General features: G+C 38.3%; 1 protein-coding gene across 2 annotated transcripts in view; it reads left to right on the top strand.

The window, feature by feature from the left end:
- The window catches only part of PCSK5 (proprotein convertase subtilisin/kexin type 5), a 451,875-nt gene that overhangs the window by 217,104 nt on the left and 212,563 nt on the right, over positions 1–22,208 (top strand). For both annotated transcript variants that reach the window (XM_068551986.1, XM_068551985.1), the window contains exon 10: positions 19,771–19,874. In XM_068551986.1, the coding sequence (XP_068408087.1) occupies positions 19,771–19,874 (104 nt within the window). The remainder of the gene's footprint in view (positions 1–19,770; positions 19,875–22,208) is intronic.

Here is a 22,208-nt window from a genome sequence, read left to right as displayed (position 1 = left end):
TCTGTATATGGGAAGATACAAGAGTCTGGGCTGACTGAAATCATTCCTTTGATATGCACCTCAGCTATCTGGGGCCAGTGGGGTTGGGGGGGGGGGGGGCTGGCTACAGTGTCTGATGATGATGGGCATTATGTTTCTATCCTGAGGTCCCTCAGGGCTCAGCATAGGGATGGCTGTAACGTGATGGCTTGATGGCTGCAACATCCTTTGTTTGCTGATATGGCAGGCAATATTTTTCATTAACAACATTATTATATAGATTATATATTGTATTACATATAATGTCATTATATTAATGTTATGTGTATAATATATATATTATTTTCTTAGATGTTTTTGTTCTTGTTGTTTTTCAAAAGGCCAGTTCTTGGATTTATTGTTTAGTAATGCTGTTTTTCCTTTGTCCTTTTTTACTTTGTTACTCTTTCTTATTTTCCTTAGGATCACTCTGTTCTTTTATGACTCTTATTGGTTGAATCATGGTTCATTTATTTTTCCTTTTACATTAATACAATTTTTTAATGTGGACATTTACCTCTGAACATACTTTTGGCTACATATCATTATTTCCTAATGATGTTTTGGCTTCCTCTTTGATAGAATGACAGTTGAAAATAGTACCGTTAAGTGTTTAACAAACTTTGTTTCTATTGAGATTTACTACTGACTTTTTTTTCACTGTATTGTGGTCAGATAATAAGGTCAGATAATTAACGGCACTAGTGGTTTGAGAGGTATTGTTTTTCCTTAGGGCAATTGTTGAGATTTCCTTTTGGCCTAGTATACCTTCAATTTTTCTTCCAAAAACTCTTTAGGTGATCCATGAATACTTAAGTGAAAAAGTTGCTCTTTGTAGGACATATATTTTAATATTATTAAATTATATCTATTATATAAACAAATCCTTTGTATTTTTTCTCCTGAAATAAATTGATTAAATTATCTGAACATTAGTGTGGTTCCATTAGTTACTTCTTTTGTCTTAAAGTCTTTAATCCATATATTTTGATGCACAAATTTTATACTGTTAGATATTCATGGTAAGTAGAGCTAAATTGTACTTTCTTGTCCTTTTTAGTGTTTTCGTCTAAAAGGCTATATTGTTTGCAACTAATTTTGCCATCCATTCGTGTGTGTATGTGTGTGTAGTGGAAAAATCTGCCCATTCTTTAATGTTTAGTTTTTATATTTTAGGGAGAAATTTCAGTTTTTAATAATTTTAAAATGTCATTTTTCAAGTATACAATAGAGGTACTTTAAAATAAGTATTTATCTTATAAGAAAGAAGTTATCTCTTTTGACTCCTTGCTGTATGAACTTGATTTACATTTGCTTTACTTCTCCCATCTATACTCATTTCTCCATCTTTAATCTCATAATTTGGATTTACACAACAGTCTATTTTAGTTAATTTACTTCTTATCATTATTTGTCTTTTCTTTTCAGAAGAATTGTGTGAGAACAATGATCAACTCTATGTTTAATTTATCTTAGAGCCATCAGTAAGTCTTACTAACAACTACCCATTCTAGGATTTTTAATTTGGATGTTTTTATTCATCTGCTGAAATAGCTCTTTAAATTATTTGTTTTATTTTGGTTTTCAGAGTGTGTGTTTGTAGAAAGGTGGGTTAGAATACTTTCTCAGCCCTGCAGATGTGTGTCTTCTGCATTTACTCACGATGGACAAGGAGCTCAGTATAAAATTCTTGGGTTCATTTCAATAGCTTTTTCTGACCTTTCATTGTCTCCTGAAATTAGCTTTGCAGAGAAAGTCTTAAGATAGAAATCCTATTTTGCTTTGTTTTTTAAATCCTCAAATAGCTTTCTTTTCATTTGTGTTTGTAATGAATATGTGTGTGTGTATATATATATATATATTTTTTATATATATATACACACACACACGTGTGTGTATACATATTTATATATTTTAAGATGAGTCTATGGGATGCAGCTCTTAATATTTCCTGAAACATATTGTGTCCTTTCAGCCTCCCTTGGACATCTTAAATCACGTGTGATTTTGATTCTTGATAAAGTCTGCCATGGGGTTTCAGAGCTTGGGCTTTGTAGTCTAAGAGACCTGGCTTCAAAGTCCCATTCTAGTTCTCACTGTTATATGACTTTGGGAAAGATGTTCAACCTTTTGAAGCCTTAGTTTCTACATCTGTAAAAAGGGAGTAATGATGTTGTCTACCTCATGGGATTGTTCTGTATGCATTAAGTGAAGTAAGGTGTACAAACCACAAAATAGAATATCTGGTGAGTAAACACTCAGTAGGTATCAGTCCTCAGAGGAAGACAAAGCTAGTATCCTGAAGTAGGTTTCTGTTTTCTGTCTTCCAAATCTATCATTTTGTCTTTCCTTGTCATCTCTTCATTATTTTCCTAAAAAAAAAAAAATTGTGGGAAGTTCTTACATTTGTATTCTGCATCATTATTTCAATTCTCTACATCCACTCAACAATATCCATGCCTGTATCACTTTACTCCCTGCAATGCAAAATCTGCTATTTCTAATACCACTTTATACTCCTTGTAATCTTGCTTTCTCTAGGCTTCTGTTTTGATATCTCAACTTGCTTTATTGATTGATTGATTCCTTTCTTCTGCACTATCTTTTCCATGGGCTCCATATTATTGTTGTTTTTCTTCCATGGCTTTCTTCTCTCTTTTTCTTTGTTTTTCCTGTCCTTTCCACTCTTCTCTCCCCCCCCCCCCACCCTTTTTTTAAACATCTTTATTGAGTATAATTGCTTTACATTGTTGTGTTAGTTGCTGCTGTATAATAAAGTGAATCAGCTCTACGTATACAAATATCCCCATATCCCCTCCCTCTTGCGTCTCCCTCCCACCCTCCCTATTGCACCCCTCTAGGTGGACACAAAGCACCAAACTGATCTCCCTGTGCTATGCGGCTGCTTCCCACTAGCTCTCTGTTTTACACTTGGTAGTGTATATATGTCCATGCCACTCTCTCACTTCGTCTCAGCTTACCCTTCCCCCTCCCCGTGTCATCAGGTCCATTCTCTACCACTGTGTCTTTATTCCTGTTCTACCCCTAGGTTCCTCAGAACCTTTTTTTTTTTTTTTTTTTTTTTAGATTCCATATATATATGTGATAACATACAGTATTTGTTTTTCTCTTTCTGACTTACTTCACTCTGTATGACAGACTCTAGGTCATCCACCTCACTACAAATAACTCAATTTCGTTTCTTTTTAGGGTTGAGTGATATTCCATTGTATATACGTGCCACATCTTTTTTATCCATTCATCTGTCGATGGACACTTAGATTGCTTCCATGTCCTGGCTATTGTAAATAGTGCTGCAGTGAACATTGTGGTACATGACTCCTTTTGAATTATCGTTTTCTCAGGGTATGTGCCCAGTAGTGGGATTGCTGGGTCATATGGTAGTTATATTTTTAGCTTTTTGAGGAACCTCCATACTGTTCTCCATAGTGGCTGTATCAGTTTACATTCCCACCAACAGTGCAAGAGGATTCCCTTTTCTCCACACCCTCTCCAGCATTTGTTGTTTGTAGATTTTTTGTTGATGGACATTCTGACCAGTGTGAGGTGATACCTCATTGTAGTTTTGATTTCCATTTCTCTAATAACTAGTGATGTTGAGCATCCTTTCATGTGTTTGTTGGCAATCTGTATATCTTCTTTGGAGAAATGTCTATTTAGGTCTTCTGCCCATTTTTGGATTGGGTTGTTTATTTTTTTGATATTGAGCTGCATGAGCTGCTTGTATATTTTGGGATTAATCCTTTGTCAGTTGCTTCATTTGCAAATATTTTCTCCCATTCTGAGGGTTGTCTTTTCGTCTTGTTTATGGTTTCCTTTGCTGTGCAAAAGCTTTTAAGTTTCATTAGGTCCCATTTGTTTATTTTTGATATTATTTCCATTACTCAGGGAGGTGGGTCAAAAAAGATCTTGCTGTGATTTATGTCATAGAGTGTTCTGCCTATGTTTTCCTCTAAGAGTTTTATAGTGTCTGGCCTTGCATTTAGGTCTTAAATCCATTTTGAGTTTATTTTTGTGTATGTTGTTAGGGACTGTTCTAACTTCATTCTTTTACATGTAGCTGTCCAGTTTTCCCAGCAGCACTTATTGAAGAGGCTGTCTTTTCTCCATTGTATATTCTTGCCTCCTTTGTCAAAGATAAGGTGACCATATGAGCGTGGGTTTATCTCTGGGCTTTCTATCCTGTCCCATTTATCTATAATGCTGTTTTTGTGCCAGTACCATACTGTCTTGATTACTGTAGCTTTGTGGTATAGTTTAAAGTCAGGGAGCCTGATCCTCCAGCTCTGTTTTTCTTTCTCAAGATTGCTTTGGCTATTCAGGGTCTTTTGTGTTTCCATACAAATTGTGAAATTTTTGGTTTTAGTTCTGCAAAAAGTGCCGTTGGTAGTTTGATAGGGATTGCACTGGATCTGTAGCTTGCTTTGGGTAGTATAGTCATTTTCACAATGTTGATACTTCCAAACCAAGAACATGGTATATCTCTCCATCTGTTTGTGTCATCTTTAATTTCTTTCATCAGTGTCTTCTAGTTTTCTGCATACAGGTATTTGGTCTCCTTAGGTAGGTTTTTGTTGTTGTTGTTGTTGTTGTTGTTTTCTTATATAAATTTATTTATTTAATTTTTTTTTGGCTGCATTGGGTCTTCGTTGCTGCGCGCAGGCTTTCTCTATTTGCAGCGAGTGAGGGCTACTCTTCATTGCAGTGCGCGGGCTTCTCATTGCAGTGGCTTCTCTTGTTGCGGAGCATGGGCTCTAGGTGCACAGGCTTCAGTAGTTGTAGCACGCAGGCTCAGTAGTTGTGGCTCGCGGGCTCTAGAGCTCAGGCTCAGTAGTTGTGGCATACAGGCCTACTTGCTCCACGGCATGTGGGATCTTCCTGGACCAGGGCTCAAACCTTGTCTTCTGTATTGGCAGGTGGATTCTCAAACACTGCACCACCAGGGAAGCCCTTTAGGTAGGTTTATTCCTAGGTATTTTATTCTTTTTCTTGCAGTGGTAAATGGGAGTGTTTCCTTAATTTCTCTTTCAGATTTTTCATCATTAGTGTACAGGAATGCAAGAGATTTCTGTGCATTAATTTTGTATCCTGCTACTTTACCAAATTCATTGATTAGCTCTAGTAGTTTTCTGGTAGCATCTTTAGGGTTCTCTATGTATAGTATCATGTGATCTGCAAACAGTGACCATTTTACTTCTTTTCTGATTTGGATTCCTTTTATTTGTTTTTCTTCTCTGATTGCTGTGGCTAAAACTTCCAAAACTATGTTGAATAATAGTGGTGAGAGTGGGCAACCTTGTCTTGTTCCTAATCTTGGTGGAAATGGTTTCAGTTTTTCACCATTGAGAATGATGTTGGCTGTGAGTTGGTCATATATGGCCTTTATTATGTTGAGGTAGGTTCCCTCTCTGCCTACTTTCTGGACAGTTGTGATAAATGGGTGTTGAATTTCTCAAAAGCTTTTTCTGCATCTGTTGAGATTATCATATGGTTTTCATTCTTCAATTTGTTAATATGGTGTATCACAATGATTGATTTGTGTATGTTGAAGAATCCTTGCATTCCTGGGATAAATCCCACTTGATCATGGTGTATGATCCTTTTAATGTGCTGCTGGATTCTGTTTGCTAATATTTTGCTGAGGATTTTTGCATCTATGTTCATCACTGATATTGGCCTGTAGTTTTCTTTTTTGGTGACATCTTTGTCTGGTTTTGGTTTCAGGGTGATGGTGGTCTTGTAGAATGAGTTTGGAAGTGTTCCTCCCTCTGCTATATTTTGGAAGAGTTTGAGAAGGATAGGTGTTAGCTCTTCTCTAAATGTTTGATAGAATTCTCGTGTGAAGCCATCTGGTCCTGGGCTTTTGTTTGTTGGAAGATTTTAAATCACAGTTTCAATTTCAGTGCTTGTGATTGGTATGTTTATATTTTCTATTTCTTCCTGGTTCAGTCTCGGAAGGTTGTGCTTTTCCAAGAATCTGTCCATTTCTTCCAGGTTGTCCATTTTATTGGCATAGAGTTGCTTGTAGTAATCTCTCATGATCCTCTGTATTTCTGCAGTGTCAGTTGTTACTTCTTCTTTTTTCACTTCTAATATTATTGATTTGAGTCTTCTCCCTTTTTTTCTTGATGAGACTGGCTAATAGTTTATCAATTTTGTTTATCTTCTCAAAGAACCAGCTTTTAGTTTTATTGATCTTTGCTATCGTTTCCTTCATTTCTTTTTCATTTATTTCTGATCTGGTCTTTATGATTTCTTTCCTTCTGCTAACTTTGGGGGGTTTTTTGTTCTTCTTTCTCTAGTTGCTTTAGGTGTAAGTTTAGGTTGTTTATTTCAGATTTTTCTTGTTTCTTGAGGAAGGATTGTATTGCTATAAACTTCCCTCTTAGAACTGCTTTTGCTGCATCCCATAGGTTTGGAGCCATCATGTTTTCATTGTCATTTGTTTCTAGGTATTTTTTTATTTCCTCTTTGATTTCTTCACTGATCTCTTGATTATTTAGTAGCATTTTGTTTAGCCTCCATACATTTGTATTTTTTACAGGTTTTTTCCTATAATTGATATCTAGTCTCATTGCATTGTGGTCGGAAAGGATACCTGATATGATTTCAGTTTTCTTAAATTTACCAAGGCTTGATTTGTGACCCAAGATATGATCTATCCTGGAGAATGTTCCATGAGCACTTGAGAAGAAGGTGTGTTCTGTTGTTTTTGGATGGAATGTCCCATAAATATCAGTTAAGTTCATCTTGTTTAATGTATCATTTAAAACTTGTGTTTCCTTATTTATTTGCATTTTGATTGATCTGTCCATTGGTGAAAGTAGGGTGTTAAAGTCCCCTACTATTATCGTGTTTCTGTCGATTTCCCCTTTTATGGCTGTTAGCATTTGCCTTATGTATTGAGGTGCTCCTATGTTGGGTGCATAAAATTTTACAATTGTTATATCTTCTTCTTGGATTGATACCTTGATTATTATGAAGTGTCCCTCTTTGTGTCTTGTAATAGTCTTTATTTTAAAGTCTATTTTATCTGATATGAGTATTGCTACTCCAGCTTTCTTCTGATTTCCATTTGCATGGAATATCTTTTTCCATCCCCTCACTTTCGGTCTCTTTGTGTCCCTGGGTCTGAAGTGGGTCTCTTGTAGACAGCATATATACGGGTCTTGTTTTCGTATCCATTCAGCCAGTCTATGTCTTTTGGTTGGAGCATTTAATCCATTTACATTTAAGGTTAATTATCAATATGTATGTTCCTATTACCATTTTCTTAATTGTTTTGTCTTTGGTATTGTAGGTCTTTCCCTTCTCTTGTGTTTCCTGCCTAGAGAAGTTCCTTTAGCATTTGTTGTAAAGTTGGTTTGGTGGTGCTAAATTCTCTTAGCTTTTGCTTGTCTGTAAATGTTTTAATTTCCTCGTCAAATCTGAATGAGGTCCTTGCTGAGTACAGTAATCTTGGTTGTAGGTTTTTCCCTTTCATCACTTTAAATATGTCCTGCCGCACCCTTCTGGCTTGCAGAGTGTCTGCTGAGAAACCAGTTGTTAACCTTATGGGATTCCCTTGTATGTTATTTGTTGCTTTTCCCTTGCTGCTTTTAATATTTGTTCTTTGTATTTAATTTTTGATAGTTTGATTAATATGTGTCTTGGTGTGTTTCTCCTTGGATTTATCCTGTATGGGACTCTCTGCGCTTCCTGGACTTGATTACTTCCTTTCCCATATTGGGGAAGTTTTCAACTATAATCTCCTCAAATATTTTCTCAATCCCTATCTTTTTCCCTTCTTCTTCTGGGACCCCTATAATTCGAATGTTGGTGTGTTTAATGTTTTCCCAGAGATCTCTGAGACTGTCCTCAGTTCTTTGCATTCTTTTTTCTTTATTCTGCTCTGCAGTATTTATTTCCACTATTTTAACTTCCAGGTCACTTATCCGTTCTTCTGCCTCAGTTATTCTGCTATTGATTCCTTCTAGAGAATTTTCAGTTTCATTTATTGTGTTGTTCATCATTGTTTGTTTGCTCTTTAGTTCTTCTAGGTCCTTGTTAAACATTTCTTGTATTTTCTCCATTCTATTTCCAAGATTTTGGATCCTCTTTACCATCATTACTCTGAATTCTTTTTCAGGTAGACTGCCTATTTCCTCTACATTTGTTTGGTTGGGTGGGTTTTTACCTTGCTCCTTCATCTGCTGCATATTTCTCTGTCTTCTCATTTTGCTTAACTTACTGTGTTTGGGGTCTCCTTTTCGCAGGCTGCAGGTTCGTAGTTCCCGTTTTTTAGTGACTGCCCCCAGTGGGTAAGGTTGGTTCAGTGGGTTGTGTAGGCTTCCTGGTGGATGGGACTGGTGCCTGTGTTCTGGTGGATGAGGCTGGATCTTGTCTTTCTGTTGGGCAGGACCATGTCCGGTGGTGTGTTTTGGGGTGTCTGTGACCTTATTATGATTTTAGGCAGCCTCTCTGCTAAGGGGTGGGGGTGGGTTCCTGTCTTGCTAGTTGTTTGGCATGGGCTATCTAACACTGGAGCTTGCTGGTCATTGAGTGGAGCTGGGTCTTAGCGTTGAGATGGAGATCTCTGGGAGAGCTCTCGCCAGTTGATATGACATGGGGCTGGTGGTCCAATGTCCTGGACTCGGCTCTCCCACTCAGAGGCTCAGTCCTGACAACCAGCTGGAGCACCATGGCCCTGTCAGCCACATGGCTCAGAAAAAAAGGGTGAGAAAAGAAAGAAGAAAGAAAGAAAGAAAGAAAGAAAGAAAGAAAGAAAGAAAGAAAGAAAGAAAGAAAGAAAGAGAGAAAATAAAGTTATTAAAATAAAATTTTTAATAAAAAATTTTTTTAAATAAAAAAAAGAAGAGAGCAACCAAACCAATAAACAAATCCACCAATGATAATAAGTAGTAAAAACGTTGTCCATTCAGGTATTCCACAGATGCAGGGTACATCAAGTTGATTGCGGAGATTTAATCCGCTGCTCCTGAGGCTGCTGGGAGAGATTTCCCTTTCTCTTCTTTGTTCGCACAGCTCCTGGGGTTCAGCTTTCGATTTGGCCCTGCCTCTGCATGTAGGTCACCCTCTGGCATCTGTTCTTCACCCAGACAGAAGCGGGTTAAAGGAGCAGCTGCTTCGGGGGCTCTGGCTCACTCAGGCGGGGGCAGGGAGGGGTACAGATGCGGGGCGAGCCTGCGGCAGCAGAGGCCAGCATGACATTGCACCAGCCTGAGGCGCACCGTGCGTTTTCCCGGGGAACTTGTCCCCGGATCACAGGACCCTGACAGTGGCGGGCTGCACAGGCTCCCAGAGGGGAGGTGTGGATAGTGACCTGTGCTTGCACACAGGCTTCTTGGTGGCAGCAGCAGCAGCCTTAGCGTCTCATGCCCGTCTCTGGGGTCCGCGCTGATAGCTGCAGCTCATGCCCATCTCTGGGCTCGTTTAGGCGGCGCTCTGAATTCCCTCTCCTCGCGCATCCCGAAACAGTGGTCTCTTGCCTCTTAGGCAGTTCCAGACTTTTTCCGAGACTCCCTCCCCACTAGCTGTGGCGCACTAGCCCCCTTCAGGCTGTGTTCACGCACCCAACCCCAGTCCTCTCCCTGGGATCTGACCTCCGAAGCCCAAGCCTCAGCTCCCAGCCCCCGCCCGCCCCGGCGGGTGAGCAGACAAGCCTCTCGGGCTGGTGAGTGCTGGTCCGCACCGCTCCTCTGTACGGGAGTCTCTCCACTTTGCCCTCCGCACCCCTGTTACTGCGCTCTCCCTCTTGGCTCCAAAGCTTCCCCTCACCCCCCCGACCCCCATCCCTGCCATTGAAGGGGCTTCCTAGTGTGTGGAAACTTTTCCTCCTTCACACCTTCCTCCCAGTGGTGCAGGTCCCCTCCCTATTCTTTTGTCTCTGTTTTTTCTTTTTTCTTTTGCCCTACCCAGGTCCGTGGGGAGTTTCTTGCCTTTAGGAAGTCTGACGTCTTCTGCCAGTGTTCAGTAGGTGTTCTGTAGGAGTTGTTCCGCATGTAGATGTATTTCTGATGTATTTGTGGGGAGGAAGGCGATGTCCACATCTTACTTCTCCACCATCTTGAAGGTCCATCCTGCACTCTTCTCTTATGCTTCTTTTACCTTAAATTATTTTTTCCTTCCTTTCTTTCTTTCTTTGTTTCTATTCTTTGCTTTTTTTAAATTCTCAGTGAGAAACTCTGGCTTCAAAAAGGGTGTGATGATCAGCTGCTCTGACTAGCGTCCAGGCACAGACCTACTCAAATCTGCCATTGAATTGTGGAATGAGGGACAAAACCCCCAGTCAACTCTGAGACGCTGGTAGAGATCCATCCAAAGTGAGGATGCTGAGTGAGGACAGGATCATTTCCTACCCCTACTATAAAAACTGGAGGCTTGCTGGCCAGTCCCTACAATGATTGTTACCCTGACTCTTCTCCTTGTGACCCCCTTCTCCAGTACAAGACAACATGGTGGTGGAATAGGTCAGACCTAGGGCTCTGGAGTCTGACTGCCTGTAGCCAATTTCAGCTTTTGCTAATCATGTGACCCTAACAGGGTCATTAAACTTTCCCTGCTTTGGTTTCCTTATTTTAGTAATAAAAATAATAATAGTACCTGTCTCATAGGATTGTTGTGAGAAATAATGAATATTGAGTACTTTTCACAATGTGCCTGGCACACAGTGAGTACTCAATAAATGCTATCTAATACTCTGTACTTTTGGAGATACATATTTTAGGAATTGTATTTAATAGCTAAGTGGGGCTGGTACAACAGGAAATCCGCAAGTGAAGATGTTGGTTCAGAAACTCAAGGCTACCAAGGCCAAAGTCTGTGTTATCTCTTGACTTTTTCTTAATGGCTGCTGCAGTGCCAGCCATCACATCCACATTCAGGTAAAAAGAGGAAGGAAAGAGTGAAGGAGGATTAGGCAGTGCCTGCAGTAGGAAAGCACAGACTTTCTCAGAAATGCTCAGTAGACTCCCACTTATGTTTTATTAGTCACAACTCTGTCTCTTGTGTACCCCTCACTGGAAAGACCTGATTTTTGGCATCCCAACATATAGAGTAGGGGAGGCAATAGAAAAGAAAGTTGGAATTTATCCTCTATTTTCTGCCACAGTTTCTGGGAATTGAGACACTGATAATACGGACAGGAGAGATATCGGAGTTAATACGTGGGCTGCCTTGAAAATAAAAAAGGAGTTCTTGTCCGGTAGTGAATTATGTACCTGCATTTTTAGCCCATTAATATCTTGGGTCTTTAATTTGGGAGACAGGGAAACAGGGCTGAGGTTTGAGGGGTTTTGTTACTTTTATTCCCTCTACTTTCCTTCAGGTGACAAGCCAGCTTTGTTTTCTTAATGTGAAGTATGGGAAAGTTAAACATTATTTTTTTCAGTCCAGTCACATCAGCCATAGGGTTATTTAAAATACCTCCAGAACTGTTGTAATAGATTTCTATTCATCTCAGTTGATCTTTTCCTCGGAGTGTGTGTGTGTGTGTGTGTGTGTGTGTGTGTGTGTGTGTGTGTGTAGCATGAAATTTTTGAAAAATGTTTTTCGTTACTATTTTAGTCTAATAATTTAAAAGATTGCTAGGAGTTTACATAATGAACCAGGAGTGTCTAAAATAGAATAACATTTACTTAAAATTCTAGAATCCAAAATGCTTAGTCATTTTCATTTAAGTTTAAAATTAAAGCTGAACTTTGAAAACCTTTGTTTAAAAACATAAGCATGTAGAAAAGGATCATTTTAATTCTTTGTACTTAATAGGAAAAAAATAATGAGAAAAATGCTGTAAAGTAAATTAAAATAATAGTGAGAACAGAGATGCAACCAAATATTTTTTGTTGCCTGTCCAAGGGTTCACCTGCTGGCTTTTGAGGTAGGAACTCTGCAGATCCTTGAACTATGTAGAAAAAGTTTCAAAACACTTCAGTCTGATAGTTCATTTAAGCGAATAAGTACGTTCAAAGTCTTCATCCTAACATTTGGTACTTGAAAAGCACTAGGATATCAGACCAAAGAACAATTCACCGTCCTTTACAACATCACATCAATGGCCAACCATCAAAAGGGAAGATCTTCGCACAAATAGAGAGGGTTTGTTACAATCACAGCGGGTACAAACAGTTCTTTCCCAACCAGTTGCTGCCTCCACCATCAGCTTTTAAAACCAGAGCTTTTTGACACATCTTAGTAGCATTATTATTTCACTAAGCAGAAATATACCAAGGTGTTGAAGATGCTATTTTGTTCATCTATTACAGAAACTGAAAAACATACTATTAAAATTTAGGAGCATAGAGGAAAACAGCTTAATTAAATGACAATTCATCAGATGCTAGTATAAATTCAGAAAGTGGTCCTTCTGAATTTTTCTGGGATGATAGGTTGTTCATCTCAAGTAATCATAATGACTGCTGTCTTTGAGAGCCTTTCATGTGCCAGGCACTTTATATTCATTACCTCAAATTCTTGCAACCAAGAATTTGAGCTAATGAATTTGTCTCCACATTTCAGGTGGGAAACTGAGTCCAGAGAATTTTAGTAAATATACTAGGGTGACAGACCTATTAAGTAGCAGGTCATGATTTACCCCAAGTCTTCCTGACTCTAAAGCACAATTTATACCATTCTCAAGTGATTAGAAACTATGTTTATTATTATTTTGAGAACAAATTTAAATTAGAAATAAATAATGGGGGGCACAGTGTCTTTCTGCAGGACAAGGTCAGTTAGCTTAAAATTATGTATTTATTCATGCCTAGTGTTAGGTAGCCTACAAAATTAGCAGAAAAGGGGGAGTGAGCTGTGTCCTCCAGTTTCTTTCCCAGACTTGAGCTTCTCCCAGCTTGACCAGGATAAACTTAGGGAGGAAGCTCTCATACCAACACATTTGGTCTACTTCAAACAATTTCAAAGATTGGGGACAAAAATGAGAGTCGGATTTAGATTCCAGGTTATGGTTGCATAAAGACAGAGACCTTTTTTTTTCATTTATTTTTATTTTTTTATTGAAGTATAGTTGATTTACAATGTTGTGTTAGTTTCAGGTGTACAGCAAAGTGATTCAGTTATATATACATATATATATGTGTGTGTATATATATGCATTTCAGATTCTTTTCCCTTATAGGTTATTACAAAATATTGCGTATAGTTCCCTGTGCTATATTGTAGGTCCTTGTTGGTTATCTATTTTATATATGTGTGTATATGTTAATCCCAAACTCCTAATTTATCCCTCCCCCACCCCAACCTTTCCCCTTTGGTAACCATAAGTTTGTTTTCTATGTCTGTGGGTCTATTTCTGTTTTGTAATTAAGTTCATTTGTATCATTTTTTTAGATTCCACATATAAGTGATATCATATGATATTTGTCTTTCTCTGTCTTCACTTAGTATGATAATCTCTAGGTCCATCCTTGTTGCTGCAAATAGCATTATTTCATTCTTTTTTATGGCTGTGTAACATTCCGTTGTGTATATATACCACATCTTCTTTATCCATTCATCTGTCGATGGACACTTAGGTGCTTCCATGTCTTGGCTATTGTAAATAGTGCTGCTATGAACATTGGGGTGCATGTATCTTTCCGAATTTGAGTTTTCTCCAGATATATGCCCAGGAGTGGGATTGCTGGATCATATGGCAACTCTATTTCTAGTTTTTTGAGGAACCTCCATACTGTCTTCCATAGTAAATTGGCTGCACCAATTTTACATTCCCACCAACAGTGTAAGAGGGTTCCTTTTAGGAGAGAGGGCTTTAGAATGGCCAGACTTTATAGTCTCAGGGTAATATTCTCAGAGGGAATTGAGTGTACACAAGAGCAGGTGGAAAGAAAGTTCCATGATCATGAATTGATTTCAATGCATATGATCTCAACTTAGTGTACCTCTGGCTGACCACTCATCAGGTTTTATTCCATAAGCATTTACATAACAAAGTATTTCAAGGAAATGATTATTGAGCTTACAAACAAAATAATCATTTTTAAGGCTGCAGAAAACTTAATTGATGTCTTTCAGGTATAATGACAAATCCTACAGATAAGCTGGGATTTATAATGGAAAGAAGGCACTTCAGTTTAAATGACAGAATTTTTCTTTGTAAATTGGGGGCTATCTTAAGTGTGTTTATAAACCAAATTTCCACACCTTTGGTTTAGACTAAATTCAGGGAATCAGTGAGTGGTTTCACAAAAGAGTAAAATAAAAATTTGACTTAGGTGATCTCCAATCAGTTTTTTCTTTTATCTTTTCTGCTTTGATTCAGGTGTGGATGGATCCTAAGCAGGGATCCTGGTGAAACCAATACAAATCATATTTCTAAATCTGGAGGTATTATTAACTGTGTTTTCTGTTACTGCAACGCAGCTTTAGACCCAGGACTTTTGAATTAATATAGAACACAGAACAAATGCACTCCCATTAGGGATACACTCCTGCTCGTAGTGGGACTCACCACCTGGCAATCCCTTTGGGCTCTTCATTACCTGACAAAAGAAGATTGGTTTCCTTTGTTGAAAGGTCTGTATTTTATTCTTGAATCATCGCTGGCACATACTGGCTGCAGTCAGAGTAATGTTTTTCCTCAATCTCTGCAGGCTTTAAACACTTCTGCCTCATCTTGGTTCTTCCAGCTCACAATGAATCCTTTCCCATAATTGCTGACTTATTTAGCATCCGTACAATGACGTTCATTTTCTGGCTACTGATTCCCATTTTTCTTTTACACAATCTTAAGAAACATAAAAGGAGACTGCTTTGGCCTTGGATTTTTGCTTGACTAGTAAGTTGGATATTTGATGATTGCTGATTGCTCTTGCTGTTTCCCTATATGTCTGGTCCACGTAATCGCTCATCCTCGCTTTAGATGGAATCACTCTTGTATTTAAAGACAATTGTCCTGTTTAGGAAACGGTTTTCATTATCTGGATTCGCTATTGCTCCTCTTATTGATCTATTCTTTTTCTATAATAAGGTGTGTATTCGTTTTTCCTTTTATCAGTTGTCCTTAAACTGCCTATGATGATAGATCCATCTGGGGGCTTGGGGGGGAAGGTGAGTTCTTTTTTCTCTTTAATAAATGCAGGTGAATAAGTCACTCAGGATTTAAAATTGGTCCTTGGTTTTAAGGACCACCAAGTACAGATTTATTCACAAGTGTGCAGAATTATCTGGGAACACTCTTGGGGAGGGAATTTTTTTTTTTAAGTGCTAGCAGTTGCACTTAGACGTCCTACAAGAAGCACTAGACAGAATGTCTCTCCCGGGATATGTCCTACTTCTTCTAAAACCTGTTGTTGGGCCCATGAAATACTTTGAACTGCTCAGAACAAAAATGTAATACAAACACCAGGTAGTGATGGTGTCGTTCCTGATCCTATTTTTGCAGCGGGAGACTAGAAGTATTTGAGATGAGGTTCAGCTGAGGTTCCCTTGCTGGAGAAGAGTTACCTAATCAGGCTTTAAACCACATCAAAGTGTGAGTGTGTCAGGCAAGGTGACAAGTTCATACCAAATGTTAAGAAAAGGTACAATGTTATGACATCTAGTATAAAATATTATTTTATAAAAAAGAGTATGATTTTTCCTAGTTCAGTATCTTTCTGTTTACCTTCTTGATAGAATGTGCCAAAGTCAGGCCTTTGGAACCTGAAAATCAAATTAGGACTCAAGAATCTCCTGAATTCTGTGGCAAACAAAACTCAGCCAACTGAGTTGAGAGAGAGAGTATGGGCACAAAAATTGTATGACCATGAGGACAGAACATGCCACACTTGGCTTCCTGATCCAGCTGTTAGAGAACCACCTGACAAGCCGCTGTGTGTACATTCATTTCACCTTTATGGGTCCATGTGGAGATGGTATTAAATAGTGTTTGGTAGCATATTATCATAGCCAAGTGCAGTTGGTTTGAATTGTAGCTCTACCACGACCTACCTATATGTCCTTGAGTTACTGTGTGGAACTCAAAGTCTCACTTTTGTCATCTGTGAAATGGGAATAAAAATTTTACCTCTGTCATGTGATTTTTTTTAGATTACACAACCATAGTGCATATACAACATACAGTACCTCTCCCTGGCCAAGTGTTCACTAAATGTTGGTTATTATTTTGAGGTCATCAAAGGGTGCAAAACTTCCTTACAGGAAAAAATGATACATACAGGACTCCCCAGAAAATCATGTATATTGTATTGCCTTGAAAGGTCATTGTTAACTAGCCACGTTTTGCAGGCATTTATAAATGTGACCTTTTAGTGTATATTGTTATTCAGGGGTAACTGTCAATAATCCCAGGAAGAAACCTGAGGGGTATGTGGCATAACTCCTGGTGGCTTATTATGAGACTGGTGGTCACCGGGCTCAGAGTTGAGAGAAACTGCTCTTTTTTTCCAGGTTGGTTAGACTTTTGGCCTTTTTGATTATTATTTGCCCCAAATCTTTTGGTGCTTTGACAGTGAAAGGGGTATTGGTTTTCAGAGGCCACTGGAGTGTGGGTCCAGGGTAATTGGCAGGAGGGGGTAGGTTTTAGGAGGTCCTATGTTACCATCGTGGACTGTGTCATTCACGGCACAGGGCACTCTGCTTTCACTCTGTATGTGGTTTACCCCGCGTTTGATGACTTCTTCATTCCTACATCATCCCTGTGAGCATAAATACAAATAGGTCATAAAATGTGAATCCGACTCCCATAAATAAAAGTCCTCTCAGGATACTAGCCACTTAACCTATGGCTGTTTCCTGAGCTATAATTAATTACCCTCCCACAAGTAGGAACACCACTGATTCAAAAATCCATTGGTTTCCCATATTATCTTTCTCCCTTTATTTTGGTGAAATTCAGGAAATTTTGAAATTAAATCATTTCTGAAGTTGTACATTATCAAATGTCACAGTAAAATTATCTGAATGCCTCCTTTCCATGTGTAGTTTCAATTTCCTGAAGGTAATTTCTCCCTTCTAATTACAAGCACTCCAAGAAGAATTAGTTTGTGCAACTCAGCATGAGAGCAAGTAACTCTCATTTCTTCAGGCTGAGTTGAATGCAGGAGGCTTCCTGAATCTGCCTGAATACAACTGCTTAAGGTACAAGATAAGTGTTTCCTGTTCTGTTATTATTATTCTATTTTTAGAGCTAAGGGTCACTAGGGAAATGGTCTCCCAATGGTCAGAACCTTGTGCTTGATATTTCTAAAGGAATTTTGCCCTGGTGATAGGTAACAGGGAAACTTGTGTTCTTTTCTTTTTTTTTTTTTTCCCCCCGAAGGATAACATTTAAAATGTGAAAGTTTTAACTGTGTGTTAAATGTTATTTTAAAATTACAAGGTTGAGTTAGACATATTTATCACATCCAAGTGTACTTTTATGGGTCTTGCTGTTTGCTCATGAAAAAATAAAAATATACATGTTCACTTGAGAGGATTTTGCTTTCCCATAAATAAGGGGCTGGAATGTCTTTCCAGACTGAGCTTTTCTGTTGTTGTTTTCGCCCCTCACCCAAGTAACTACACTGGAAAAGGGAATGGAGATTAGCATCGCATTTCAGGCAGAGCTAGAACGTCTTATGTTGAGAGTAGCATTCAGAATTTTCCCTGGACTCATTCTCCTAATTTTCCTGACTGTAGTGCATGGACTCTATTAAATTTTGTTGTGGATTCACTATTAGCCAGCTAAGGGCCGAATCATGCCAACTGTTTTAGAAGCAAAACTTCCGTGCCTCCGGGGATCCATCACACAACCTCCCTCCCTTTCTTCAGAGTTTTGTGCCTTGTCAGCCTTCTAAAGTTGGCTCCTAACAAGTGTTGTATCAAAACAAAAATAATTCTGCTTCCATTGTTCTCATATCTTTCAAACTCACTTGGATGGGTTTTAATCCCTTAGTATAAGTTCTTCTATTAATGCAGACTTACAAAATAGTCGAGATCCTATCTTGTCCCTTATGGAAACTTTGAAAATGGCAGTAATATTTCTCTTTTATTTGGAATCTGAGAACATAACAAAAAGGTATAAGAACTCTGTAGTACTTTTCTCTCCCCATCTCCTTCATTTTCAAATCAGTAAATAGGAGCTGTGGCTCTTAACTTTAGCAAAATGATGTACTGTCTACCACTTATAATGGTTTATTATGCACCAGGAACAAGGTTAAGTACTTGGCATGGCAGTTGACTCTTGAACAACATATGTTTGAACTGCACAGGTCCGCTTATACGCAGATTTTTTTTCACTAAATACGTACTACACGATCCGCTGTTGGTTGAATATATGGATACAGAACCGTGGCTACGGAGGGCCAACTATAAGTTATACTCAGATTTTTGACTGCTCAGGGGTCGGTGCCCCTAACTTCCACGTTGTTCAAGGGACAACTATACTTTGATTCAGTTGGGACAAGGAAGTAAAGTAGATATTAACATCCACATTCTAAGTGGGGAAACTGACACTTTGGGAAGTCAATTTCACATATGTAGAAAATGAAGGAACCAGAATCTGATCACTGGGCCCCCTCTCATTAGGAGGGCGCCCTCAAAAACACGTATATGCTGAGTGTGATAGGAAAATGTAGTATCAAGTGAAGCAGTGTGCAGCTTCATCATTGATAATTAGCTATAAAGATACCACGTTCTCCCTCTGCCTGGGAGACACCAGTGTGCATACATGCCCATATGAGGGGGTACAGAGATTACCACATGCCCCTGTCACACTTCTAGGAAGGTAGCAAGTCATTGTCTCTCCTCCTTCAAATGTTCCGACCCATCCTTTGCAAATATCCTTCTAAAATGAAGGTGGCAGATGAGAAGCAAAGAAAATAACTACACAGCTGCATGATAAGTTGCCATATTTCCTAGTTAAGTAAAAAAATTGTCACACCTCACATTCAAGACTGAATTGAATAAGTATCCTGATTAGAATTTCATGCATGCACTGAGTCAAATGCCTTTAGTAAATAACATGTTCTTTGAAAGAGAACAAAAGACTGTGTATATGTACTTGGATTTGTTTTCTGTGTGTTTATTAGTATTGCAGTTCTTTGATGAAAGTATCTCCCATTCCGTAGTGTCTTTGTGATCTTCAGTGCCAACAGCCATAAGAAATAGGTATCCAATAATTTAATAACTATTTATTGCAAATTAAGACACTCCCATAGTTTTCTGTGCCTGGGTACCCAGTTTTGGACTCTGTACCACATCCTCTTCCTTTGAGAACACTGAAAATGAAGACTTGGTTTCAGTTGAGACTTTTTCTGTATCCCACACATCCATCCAGAATGGTTAACATTGCTAAGTTCTTTGTTAAATTAAAATCAAGCGCCTGGCTAAACAACTGAACAAGGAATGTTCAAGAGCCCTTCAGTTTTGATTTTAGCTTGTTGTAATTTTCTTGTGATGCAAGAGTCTACACGAAGGATGACAGGGCAAGAATTGGGAGCCATTTTGTTGAGGAAACTGGAAATCTTCACCCTTTTAAAAACTTACACTGACTAATATCACATTATTTCTCAAATTAAAGGTTACATTTTCTGCCTCCCTCAGACTAATGTCACTTCTCCAAGTTGAGAACAAGAGCGGCATTTGGCATTTGTTTATCCCAAACCCAAATCGCTGACCCTTTGTTTTTAGTACTTTGCCCTTCTGCTTTCGCTTTTTTAATTTGCTTGTGACTCTCTGCTTCCCCCATCTTTTTTTTTTTTTTGGTACAATGATTCTTACCTTGTCTTTCCCCAGTCCGTTTCTGACCTGGAGAGACGTGCAGCATGTTATTGTAAGGACTTCCCGTGCAGGACATTTGAACGCTAATGACTGGAAAACCAATGCTGCTGGTTTTAAGGGTGAGAACTTCTTTCATATTTTGTCACAGGCAAAATATTTTTATTTTTCCCCCATTTTAAATGGAGAGCAGGAAATAGAACCCATCCAAAGAAACTTTAAATTTTGTACTGACACAGGAAGAGCTTGGCCTCTTAGTAGAAAAAAAAAAAGGCAGGTTCCTTTTTTTTTTTTTTTTTTAATTAAAACAACACATTTAAGGCAGATTTCCTTGGCTTCCCACATCATAGGTCAGTTTCTTTAAAGGTAACCAACTTCCAAGTATTGTCGACCTATGGGGCTCCTCATTAGTTTACTCTTTGCTGTCATTGATTATCTGAGTGGTATTTGTAACAATGTATTTAAAAATTCCTTACCTTCTGGAGTGATTACTTCCAGTTAATAATAGCTGGTATCTTTTGTTCGTTTGAGGGTAGCGCTGTTAGTTGCTAGGCTGTGCTTTTCTACATATTTTGTTTTTGTTGTTTTTTTTTTTTCAAACCTTCCACAAACAGAAAAACAGGCATAATTCTAAGACATTACTTTACATAAACTAAAAGTTCTTATGAAGCTTTATAATGTGCAGTCTTAGGCAAGTGTGCACAGGAAATAATAAGTGCTGACTATTTTCCCCATGGCTGATAGGGATTCTAGTTCCCTCAAACTATCTTACTAATGGTAGCCATTTTGTTTATTGTCATCCATAACATATGCTATAATCAAAAGAAAATAATTATATAAAGCAGATGTCCTATAGTGTAGTATCTTTACTCAGGTTTCAGATAATCTAAATTTTAATCCATTAAGTTACAACAAAGATTACTTTTTGTTGTATCTGCAGACTTAAATTTACTCCCAAGTAATCTTTGTATCATTATATATCCCTATGGATGAAAAACAGTATTCTATAACATAAGGAATATCTACTTAAAAATTACGGTTCTGGTCCTCAGATCATTGGTAATAAGCTGAATAATCCTGGGCAAGTCATTTAATTTTTCTGGGCCCTAACTTCCCCAACTTAAACAATTTAGAAGCTGAATAATATTATCTACATAGGATATCTTACATATGATTTTAATATATCCTTAGTGTATTATACCCAATGTATATAAATATTCATGCTGAAAATGTAAAGTGTAATTTTAAAAATTATTTGCAAGCAGCTTATTAATCATGCTTTGCCAAAACCTATCAATATGCCAGGGAACCAGCACCATATAAAAGAGTTCTTTGATTAACATCTTCACTGAAAACTTCACTTTTAGAAAAAAAGAATGTCCCTCTGCTTTCGAGTATTATCAAATACCTTTCTGTGCTTGTAAATTATATAATGCAGCAGTGTTCAGTGAGCTTTTAATCTAAAGCATTGTAAATACCAGTTGGGATCACATTTTCTGAAGCCCAAATCAAGACACGTAGTTCCAGAATAGCAAATGTTATGTGCAGCATCAAAAATATTTGAAATTTCAATTGTTCTAGAAAATCCAGGATGTAATTTGCCATATGTATGTTTCCTTTTGATTAGCTTCCCCATGCTTCCAGCCCCGACTATATAAATCCAGGCAGCCAAGGGGTTGGGTTTGGGGAGGGGGGAAGAAGGGATCAAAACATAACCCTGGCTGGTTCAACACTGCAATGAACTTCTTAGTAGAAGGTTCACAGACTAAGTACATTGACCTCAATGAAGCTGAGGAATCAACTTTAACCCAAATAGAAGTCTTAGTTTTACTTACTCCTTTTTGGCAACTTAAAAAGAGCAAATGGTTCTAATAAAAAATGCAACTCTTTTGAAAACCTCTGTTGGTTTTGGAGAGGGGGAAGCCGAGGATTTAGACTAAATCACCAGATCCAAACCTGAGTCTGAAGGGGGCCATACACTGCTTCTGGCAAGGAGGAAAGAGCATTTTACTATTGCACGTGGCAATATTTAGTATAATATTTCACTCTTCTCTTAGATTGCTGCCAAGAGTAACAATTAAAGTTCACTTTTTCATAGATGAATTACCCTGAACCGTCTGGACTCCCAGTGGAATTGTTTTGTAATTTTGTTGATGGCAAGCCCCATATTTCATCTAAACATGATCATAATAAGAAGGATTTTTTAAGAGTTATTTTCTTCCCTACTCGAAGCATTCCCATCCCCTCCCTAGCGTCCCACAAATAAAAGTGATTAAGGCAGAGGCTAGCAGGAGAAGCAACATGCTTCCGGGAAGGAGAGAATGCAGGTCACTAGGACTGGAAAAAGATGGGTTGACTTTTTATGGAATAAGATCTGAACGAACAAAAAATAGCGAAGGCTTGGAAGAGGTTCATGCAATGAGAGCTCATATTTTAAATTAGGTCAGCCGGCTTTT

This window comes from Eschrichtius robustus, chromosome 10 (assembly GCF_028021215.1).
Source record: "Eschrichtius robustus isolate mEscRob2 chromosome 10, mEscRob2.pri, whole genome shotgun sequence".
Classification (NCBI taxonomy): Eukaryota; Metazoa; Chordata; class Mammalia; order Artiodactyla; family Eschrichtiidae; genus Eschrichtius; species Eschrichtius robustus.
This window is presented reverse-complemented; position numbering and strand designations above follow the sequence as displayed.